We start from the raw sequence: 10761 nt of genomic DNA on the forward strand, positions 1-10761 counted from the left end.
ACACACACACACACACACACACACACACTGTACAGCAGAGTCTCATACAGAAACACCACGACCCATCATATGGAAATATAGCAGAGAAAGCAGGATTCACGTAATGACGCTATGTGAATGGACAGATGCCGCACTGCCTCAATTACCAGTTGGTGTTCATTTTAGCAGCAGACCTCTGACTGCACTTTGGTTGCACATTACACACTGGCGTTTGTCATTCATTGTGCTAAAATGTGTTTATTTTTTGCTCAATATCTTTTCACAAGCATCTGTTGAAAATGAAATGCTCAGCTCTTCCTGCACTGTATTTTATTTTACATCTATACTATACTACACTTCAAATAAGAAGATATTGCCTTTGATAATGTTTCAAGGCCATGCTTGATTGTAGTACCATTATTTTCTTGGTTGTGTCAGTGTTATTTTCTCCCATAAGGTGTTTATCATCTATGCATGTCTGTATTCCAATGTGAGATGTGGGACCAACACATGGATCATGTTACACTGAAATGGATTTTGAATTATTTGCTCCAAGCAAAGAAAAAACAATAACTCAACACAACTGCAGCTACCATTTTTTTCTTCAAAATATCAACATCTAGTAGTCAAATGTTAACTTTGTTAAATGTTAACGCATTTATATAGCTCTTGTCCAGTCTTTAGGACGCCTCAAAGCTCTTTTACCAACGCATTCTCACTTCCAACTCGGCCTATGTTGACGTTATGTCAGGGTCGCTGTCGTCACTTTCCAATGCAAGGGGGGGCCCTTTAGCGTCGAGTTTGTGTGTGTGTGTGTGTGTGTGTGTGTGTGTGTGTGTGTGTGTGTGTGTGTGTGTGTGTGTGTGTGTGTGTGTGTGTGTGTGTGTGTGTGTGTGTGTGTGTGTGTGTGTGTGTGTGTGTGTGTGTGTGTGTGTGTGTGTGTGTGTGTGTGTGTGTGTGTGTGTGTGTGTGTGTGTGTGTGTGTGTGTGTGTGTGGCGTCTCTCCAGGCAGTGAGAGGGTTGTGTTGTGCTATAGCTGCCTGTATTATCAATATTAATATTGTTCATGGTTGGTGCCGCTGGCTGCTCTTATCGTGTGTGTTGGGCTCTGTGTGGCTACAGCCGTAATAGGCTATAGCCCATGTGAAACAATGTAGCCTGTTTTTGAGTCATTTGAAGTTGATTTAATTAAACAGTCAAACGTTACATTGGTGGTCCGTGGATTATTTATTATCAAGTTGATTGAAGTTTGCGTAGCCCATACATGCTCGGGAAATCTGTTGACTTGAACATGATCCATCGGGACGTTTCATGTAAATGTGGACCTGTGGCACCACCCCGTGTGCAACAGCTTTTCTCTTTATAATAGGCCTATGTCTGTGCTGTTGCTATTAATGCACGGATCAGCATTTACCCCCCGCAAAAAAAAAGAAAACCCCGGTATAGTTCGCACACTGCTAACATTTACACATACTCAAACCCTGTTGGCAATGAAGAGTCATGTGAGGTTATGTATCTTGCCCAAGGACTGCAGGGCTGGGGATCGAACCACCTTTCCTCGGCTTGGAGGACAACCACCTACCTCCTCAGCAACAGTTGCCCCCACTATACCATCAGGCTATTCCTGTATCAACTGTACATGTTGTAGCGTTGGCCCTCTTGTTATTCCCTTTTGTCAGAGTGGAAGGAAAAGTCATGAAAAGAGAAGACGGTCTCCTATCTGGCCACTTGCTCTTGTTCATGTTAAACAAATGGCTGCAGCGCAGTCTCCTAATGTCCTGTTGTTCCCCAGAGCCCCCGGGACCTCCGCTACATCCGAATGACAAGAAACACTGTCACGCTCGGGCTCTAACATGAAGTGCTATTGAACATGCTGGGTATAATGAGATGTTAAAAACAGGGTCACGAGCACAGATGACGTTTAATTGTAGCGAAAACATCAGCAGTGTGTGCAGTGTGACTCAGCAGAGAGGGTCAGCTCGGCTTAAAGCTCACACACTAGCAGGGCATCGGAGTGCTTTATCTGTGATGCTGACGATTAGGCAACAGACTGGAACCTGGCGCTTACTCATATGTTATTTCAATCCCTGACTGACAAACACAGACACACTGCGAGAAAAGTACTTGCTGCAGATCTGTTCCCATGGTAACAAGGACCAATAGATCTCGGCTATTGACTGAGGATGAAGATCTCTGTAGACCTTGAAAAAACGAAAAGAAAAACACCTACAGAAGAAAACGCACACGTCCTGTGTGTGAGCAAACACTATGCTCACACACAGAAGAATACATCACGCACTCTGGCTCCAAAACATCCGTTTTGTTGAATTGTTCTTTTAACCCTTATTATTATCATTATATATTTGTATATTGTTTTATTTATGTGTCTCTCCTGCCCTCTGGGAGGCGCTACAAGAACCTGCGCACCAGCCCCAGCAGGTTCAGGAAGAGCTGCTTCCCCTCAGCGATCAACTGGCTGAACTCACAACGACAGCTGCCCCCCCACCCCACACACACACACACACACACACAACGACCCCCAACCTGGATACCCAGTGACTGACTGGAGTTGATGAGGGACCTCATATCATTTCAAATGTAAATACGGTCTATGGTATATTCATTTGTATTGTCGATAGTGTCTGTATATTTGTAACCCTTATCTATAACTTCTTTACTGCTGTTAATAACGTGTATACCTCCTTATAGTGTTCATAGTGGAAATACATCAGGTTGTAATGATCCGTCACATTTATTTATTTTGTTTTAACTTGTGATGTGTCGCCATGTTGTCGAAGCACAGAGAGCTGCACCTGGTGTATGAAAAGAGCTATACAAATAAAGCTTATTAGAATAAATGGAGAAAACAAAATTACAATATGAAGGTTTTCTCTCTTAAACACCTGAAACTGCTCAACACTTGAGTCCCAGGTCAAAGACGGGGAGTCAAGTCTCCCGTGTGAAGGGAAGCTGTCGCTCACTGGTCCAGCAGCATGGTCTACAGAGGATATGTGAGAGGGCGCTTGGCTCAGATTGAACTGTATTTTTTCCAAATAATTTGGCAATCTCCTCCGTATTCTGTCGTTCTTTCATTCTCAAACATGTGCTTAACAAGGGGGTACGCATTTCATATATGTGTGGTTATTATAGGGGCGTAATCTTACTTTATTAAAATCAAATTACACCCTGCGTGGTGGCGGCATGTGTAAGTGCGGGAGACACTATTTAATTCTTTTCCAATTTGAGAGTTAATAAGAAAGGCTGCTGAGGAGGGTGATACTGAGGCAGTCTTCTTCTGGCTCTCTGAATACGTTCCCAGTCAATCACTTACATTATAATCAGGACGTAAACTAGCAGCCGGTAAAGCATCCAACTATTCAATCGGTCCTGCGGTGCAAATGGAGAACAGAAGAAAGGACCTTTGTTCTGCTTCTGACCTCCTATTAGGACATCGAGTACTTGATGGAAGGGAGGATATTAAGATATTACGTGCTGTTAATAAAAGCTAATCGTTTCTTTGGATAAAATAGCAGATATTTTCCAATAGATCTTGAACTACTCTTAATAAGGAAGATCATCTTTCTGTGGACATTTGAGAGCCATTTACAATTACACTTATATTACATTTTGCACACAGTCAATGGTAACTTAATGTTAAATTGGTCAATGGTCAAATAAGCAAACATATCTTGAATGACATTCACTCTATATGAAATGCGATGTTTACATATGTGTATTAGGATACCAAAAAGCAAAGACTTTGTTACATATGTCTGTGTCGCTTTGCTTCAATTGGATCATTATATAATTGGGTGGATTGCATATCGCAGTCTGTCCCGAGTCATTATTCCTGGAAAGAGACATTTGACATTTAGGTTTTCCAAATGTCCAAATGTTCCAAATGTCACTGCTGCCAGCACCGACATTGAAATTCAGTTCCCATCCAGTTTGAGTTGGCATCAAGGGTTAAGGTTAGTGGCCAATACGTCCAAACCTCAGGAACGCCTTCAATTAAACTATCCACGCGGCTAGTAAGAAACACTGTTAAGTGGAACGTGTTTAATATAGTTTGGGTGAATGTATCCTTTAATAGTCACGAGCATCTCTGAGCACGTCTGGACCTGGCAAGTGTAATTGGAATCCTATTGAGTGTCAGGTGCGTTTACTAACATCTTCTACATTTTGTGGATGTTTGCTTTTTATAAAGAATGTATCACTTGTGTATGTATGCAGTAGCCTCCTCCTTAACCAGCTTAAAATTACTTGAAAATGACAAACATTGACACCCCCCCAAGGTTGGTTGAAATGCCAGCGCTTGAAAAATATTAAAAATAAAGTTAAAAAAAACATGAAATATAATATTTTAATTTAAAAAAACTCTCAATCTTAGTATAGCTAAAACATGCAAGAGGGATTAAAAAGATAAATTGCCTTGTATCGTTCATGTTGTATTTAAGTTATTTAAAAAACCTTTTGACTTCCCTAAAAAAATGTCCTGTCCTCTTTAAGAGCTGTAGTCAAAGCAACATGAACGTGTTTGCTGTTATTTTTATGTTTTTTCAGATGGCTGTGAAGGAGATGATAAATCATGTATCCGTGCCGACTGTGAAACGTCCCCTATGGATGTTGTTCGAGGATGACGGCCTCGGGGCTCAATGCTCCATTAATGAATGAAAAGTTTCTTTCTTAATGAAACCAATCGGCCGCTCTGAGCGCGCTGTGGCGGCGCGGCAGAGCGCGGCAGAGCGGCGCTGCGGTCACCGTGCGCTCCAGCGGCTTGTTTGGGGACGTGACATCGGTTAGGGCCTGTGCTACTACATCGGGTTTCTTTTAAACAACAAAGTGTAGTCACAACATGAATCCCCTCAGAGATCACAACACCAGACGCATCAGAATGACAGCCTCATATTTTACACAGCTGTTGTTTTCAGTGGTTATCTTATGGCTCTGTTTAAATTGGCTAATAAAGAACTGCGTTAATGACATTAACAATCATCCAGCTTGTGATGCCATTGGAATCAGAACATACAAATGTGCGTGCGTTTGTTGTTTGATAATAAGGAATAAGGGACCGCTCTCACAGGTTGGATAATAAACACAGTCTTACCGTCAGCGGCCATGGAGCTCTGCAGCATCAGCACCAGCACCGCGGTCCCCAACCACCGGGCCAGCTTCCCATCCAGCGCCCGCGTCCTCGGCGAACACACGGCAACCATCCCCGTATCCAGGACCCATGCCACCGCAGAGGAAGCGCGGGAGTCTCGTTTAGTGTTCACCCCTCCAACCCCGGAGCCGCCGCTGCCGCTGCTGGAGAGGAGCGCATGTTTTGGAGCCATTGGTCAACCAATTAATCCTGAATGGAAAACATACGGCGCTGCTGTGGTGAAAGGCATCCGATCAACCTGCCTCCGGTGCGGACAAGCGGGGCTCCGCTCTCCATGAGCCTGCTGGAGGCTGTGGGGATCGATCCGGAAACAAAGGGATGTCAGGGCTTTTTTTGCGCGTCTCACTGTGTCCGTTTCTGTGTGAGCAGTCTGGTGTCCCTACTGCGACCGCAGCGCGCGCTCCATCTCTGCTGGAAGCTGCGTTCATACACTGAAACAACACCGGAAACAGTCTATGCTGCTTTCAAAATAAAAGCATTCAAATTACCTGAAAGTGCACTTGGCATTGAGTAGTGAACGAGTTTACTTTTGAACTATCAGAATGGCTAGTTTACAATATCTCTAAAAGATATTCAGTAGGCTAGCACACATTTTTTTACCTGCTGACGTAGTCACTTCTTATCCTATGATATGGATGTGAGACAAATTGAAAAATGTCTACTTTATATAGCCTACTTGAAGTATTTTGATGCCAATGTTTTTGTAGGCCTACTTTTACTGAAGTACACATTTGAATACAGGACTTTTACTTGTAAAATAGTAATGTTACAATGTGGTATTGCTACTTTTCCTCAAGTAAAATATCTGAATACTTATTTACACCTCTGTCTTAATGGATACAAATTACATTCTTCCGGTGTTGTGTCAGCTAGCTTTACGCATGCTTCCAGCAGATAGTAATTGTACACAGTGTAATTACGGTGAAAATGACGGGAACATACCGGCATGACGCTTCAGACTAATTACCCCACCACCAGAAACAGAGCCCAGAGAGGCTGAACCACTCACAACTGTCTTCATGTGTTCTTTAATGGACAGTAGGAAACATGTGAAGCCCACTGCATTATTTGAGGACCAAAACCCAAGGCAGGCAGTGACGCCGGGGCTGAGTTCAGTGGGAGGCCGGCGGCCCCTGGTGGGGGCTGAGAGCAGAGCCACGGTGCAGGCTGCCCGGTCACAGCAGGGCAGCCACACCGGGGAAACACTCCTAGCGACTAAACCTCCCCAAAAGGCAAAAAGAGTACATTTACTCAAGTACTGCACATATTTTAGACTTCTACTCGACTAAAATGGAAGCCAGATTTGTAGATTTTATTCCACTATTTGACAGATTTGTATTTTCTTAATCGTAATTAAATACTTGTACTACCATTCTCAATGCAGTACTTTTACTTGAAATTGAGTATTTTTACAGTGTGGTATTAGCACGTATACTCAAGCAAAGAATCTGAATACTTTCTCCACCACTGCTAATGAGTAAACACTGTGTAAGGCTCTATCATTAGCCTTAACCTGCACAGAGAGTATGGGATTAGTTTTGTTTCATAAAAACAAGCAACACTTTCTCAGAATCAAGCAAAACTAAGAGTTTAAGAGAAAAAAAACTGAGTCAAGCAAAGTAAATTTAATTTAAAAAATAAAACTATTAAAGGTGGGGTAGGTAAATTCGAGAAACCGGCTCGAGATACACTTTTTGTTATATTCCATGGAATGCTCTTAACATCCCGATAGCAATGAATATCTTAAGTGCTTTGACAAAAAATACATTAAAAAATGTCATCTGTGGAACTGGTAATACTGTAAAAAGTACAACAGACAGACAGGATTGCCGCCCTGTCTGTCAGCCTTCCATCTCGTGCACGCACAAATGTATCTCGTGCCCTCATTGGGCGTGCCGTCATTGGGCGTGCATTGCAGCGGTACTTCAGCAGGCTTGTTTGAGACACATTGCGGCTCGCCTCGAAAGTAGACGAGAGTAGCCGATCGCAGCCGGGGGAGGTGTCAAAAAGCTCAGACTCGGAGTCGGCTTGACTGGCTGGGTTTGCAATGGCGGAAATTGCGTTGGCGTTTTTCGTTGCAGGTGAAGTGGATGCAATAGATTTTATTTTAATGATTTGGTTTAACTTAAAGAGAAACTTTATTGTTATTGCACATATTACAGGTACTGAGACAACGAAATGCAGTTTAGCTTCTAACCAGGTGCAACAAGCAGTGAAGTGGAAAGTAATGCACACAATCTACAGAATAAAATATAGCATGAATTGAATGATGAATAAACAGTGGGGTATGAATACACTAGATATCAGCCTGTGAGCAGTATGAACAGTGTGTATGAATATGCTAAGATATATAAAGTATGAAAACGGTAAGCAGTATAGTATAAAATATATAGATATTAATTTCATGATGATAAACATTGTGGAACAATGATGAAAAATGGGAATGGATGTGGCGACGTAAAACTGACACAAAACAACAACAAACTTTTGCCAGCCAATTGGAGAGTTTCATCAGCAGCACGTGGTAAAAACCACCAATGAGCGCTCAGCTCGAGATACCAGCGAGCCATTTCCCATCAAGCATTTCGCTTCCGCAGCTCGTGGAGAGCAACTGCGCCAACTCGCCTCGCCTCGCTCTCAAGGCTGCGGGCGTCTTTGTCCCGCGAGATTTCAAAGTCTCATGTTGGCGAGTCTCCAGAGCAAGTCGGACAAAATGACTAACCATCATGCAACGCACTAGCAAGACGTTGATCGCAACTGCGCAGGTCTGCGCAGGTCTTCCTTGTCTCAAACAAGCCTAATGACTCGCCAGCAACAGGCGGCCACTTTCACCAGTCTGCTGACGTCATGTGCACGTTCATGTGTGTTGGAGGCAACCCGGTATCACGCCGAGACGTGAACATGTGACGCTTTACCATTGCTGGGAGACGTGAAGATGTCACGGTTGCTTTCGTCTTTTCAAAGCGTGACAGCTACACGGTATTGTTAACAGTGGAGAAATAACCGCAAACCCCGACCTAATGATTTATTTTGTAATAGCTACACTCGATTACGCCGATTTTCTTGTTGCCCCAGCTGGTCGACACCTCTTTTAGCAGAAACAAAGGCTACATTAATGTATTAAATCGATGTTAATCCATGCGTGGAGATGTAGAACAAACGGACGTGACGTTGTGAATAGACGTCGATGATTGGATGGTTATCCGCAATGCATGCTGGGATTTGGTGTTTATGCGATGTGAAATCTGAAAACGTTTTTTAAAAATACAATAATACTTTATTCCGTGTGTACTTGCTTTTCTCTTTGAAAGTCATCATATAACGGCATTGTAATACACGGTTCGGTTGCATTAAATATTACATATCTGCCGTAATTCTCTATGTATAGAGCCCTGCTGATACGTGCCGAGAACTGCCGCCAGAGCTGAATATGTGACGTGGATCATAAATATATAAGCAATTAAACATTATCTTACATTTCCTTTCACACAATACGTCTCCTTGCAGTATCAACAATAATTCGGCTAATTTTGATATTTGATCCAATTGGTAGATAGGCTGTATTTACACCATAAAGGTGCACAGCTCTAAACTAACTATCGCCGTAGCAAATCACCCGGTTTTGTATGACCAGACCCTCTTCACCTCCCGGGATACAAACCGGAGGAACCAGGCATGGAGGGAGGTGGCAGAGACAGTGGGGGAAACTGGTAGGTTTTCGCCTGTTTGGGGAGTTTAGATATATATTGCTCCCATAAAATCCCCGGGGGTTTTTGCTTTGTATGTCGGGGGCGGGAGATTCATGTGATTGGTTGTTGGTCGTGTTGCTTGAATAAAATCCCCAAGCTCCAGACACGCCCAGCTCCAAGCTATTTTTGAAGCTGTAGTGTGGACGCTCCGTAACTGTCATCACCGCCGTTAGAAATTATCAAGCAAATGAAGCATTATGGAGGGAGGAGATTTGGCGTACTTAATTAAGCATAACTTCACTAAACTTCCGCTACAGCAGCAACTAAAAATTAAAGCAGATGGCAGGACACCGCCCACACTCGAGCTGTGTACACAGGGGAATAAGGGATCTAATCGGACATTCAATGAGGACAATTATGTCCGCACGGAGTGGCTAACTGGAAGCGCTAAACTTTAGCGTCTATTTTGCTGGCCATGTCTTCTTTTTGACAAGGGTTCGTGCTCCCTGAACAATCCTTGGGCAACTTCAGGATTCATCGACCTTGCCAACCTGTTACGGGCAATTGAGAGGCACGGTAAATCTAAAAATCATATAGATTGTGCTGTGAAATTAAAGCTTTTTGGACGCGTCAGGATTGCTGCACACGCTGTACAAACAGGTTGTTTCACAAGCCACCAGGAGAGCTGATACAGCTTCTTATTGAGGATGACCTACAGGGCACACTCTCCGAGGTCTACAAGCTGCTCCAGCTCATGCTCACGATACCAGCCACCAGCACATCAGCAGAGCGCTCCTTTTCCTGTCTAAAAAGGATCAAAGCGGATCTGAGGAACACATGTGGACAGGACAGACTTGTCAACCTAGCCACAATATTCATTGACTCTGTTGTTGTGGAGGACCTAAAGGCCGCTGGGAAGTTCTATGACATTGTTATTGACCACTTCGCTACCATGAAAGACAGGAGAATGGCCTTCCTCTTCAAATAGGGTGAGTGAAATGCACACCCCTTTCTCTCTGTGCATACCTGTTGCCTGAACTGCCCGTGTAGCTATGTGTGCACTTTCTGATGTGGTTCTGTTGGTTATTGTGCTTGCCTGGATTTAGCTGCAGGTGTTCCGTCTGAAGTAGTTGTTTTATTGCAGTTGTTTAATTAGCACAGGGTGCTGCTATCCGAAAATCAGCCCCGCAGATAGCATGCCATATAGGGCCCGACCAGCTGAATAGATGAGATTGTTTATATTTTTGTGTTACTTTTGGACTACGGACTGAACTAATTACAGAGACGAGGACTGTTGCTGCACTTGCCGTGTGTGTTAGTGTAACAGATGTAAATATGCAGTGGGGTTTATTTAATTTAATTTTGTATAATCACACACATTCTGTGTTTTATATTATTTTATTCTGTGTTCTTCATTTTATTGAATGTTAAATACCTGGCAAGGTCGGAGAGCTGTGCTCAGGAGTTTATTGTTGTGAGGACTTTCATTTCCTTTCTTTGTGATTTTACTTTTTGTATATATTGTGTCCCTCACGTTTCCTCTTCCCTTTTTGTAAACGTTCCAATGAGAGGAGTCACTGAGGGAAATGTATGTAAAACTGATCATTTTATCTGTTATCAGATTCAGACATTAAACAGAGATCGTCTCAACTCGGCGGGTCTCGTCCATTATCAACACAACGCATACTGATACTTTGATGTGAACGTAAAACTTTAAAGGTCTCCTGATTTAGTTTGTGAATGAATGCTTCTTATTTATTAATTACCGAATCTGCACTGCGCATTGAGCGGCTGGTATTGCATTGGTGGGGGGAGGCTGGCATAAATTAATAAGAAAATGCTTAAATTAATAAGACGAGAGAGTTTCAGCTGGAGAGTGCGTGCGGACCTGTCGCTTAGATAACAGGCGTGTACAAGTCCTGCATCTGT

General features: G+C 43.1%; 1 protein-coding gene across 4 annotated transcripts in view; it reads right to left on the reverse strand.

The window, feature by feature from the left end:
• The window catches only part of kiaa1549la (KIAA1549-like a), a 187394-nt gene extending 181852 nt beyond the window's left edge, over positions 1 to 5542 (reverse strand). For all 4 annotated transcript variants that reach the window (XM_034085732.2, XM_034085730.2, XM_034085731.2 and 1 more), the window contains exon 1: positions 5087 to 5542. In XM_034085732.2, coding sequence (XP_033941623.1) covers positions 5087 to 5315 — 229 coding nt within the window. In that variant the 5' untranslated portion in view covers positions 5316 to 5542. The remainder of the gene's footprint in view (positions 1 to 5086) is intronic.
• Positions 5543 to 10761: the final 5219 nt, after the last annotated feature.

Source organism: Pseudochaenichthys georgianus, chromosome 6 (assembly GCF_902827115.2).
Source record: "Pseudochaenichthys georgianus chromosome 6, fPseGeo1.2, whole genome shotgun sequence".
NCBI lineage: Eukaryota > Metazoa > Chordata > Actinopteri > Perciformes > Channichthyidae > Pseudochaenichthys > Pseudochaenichthys georgianus.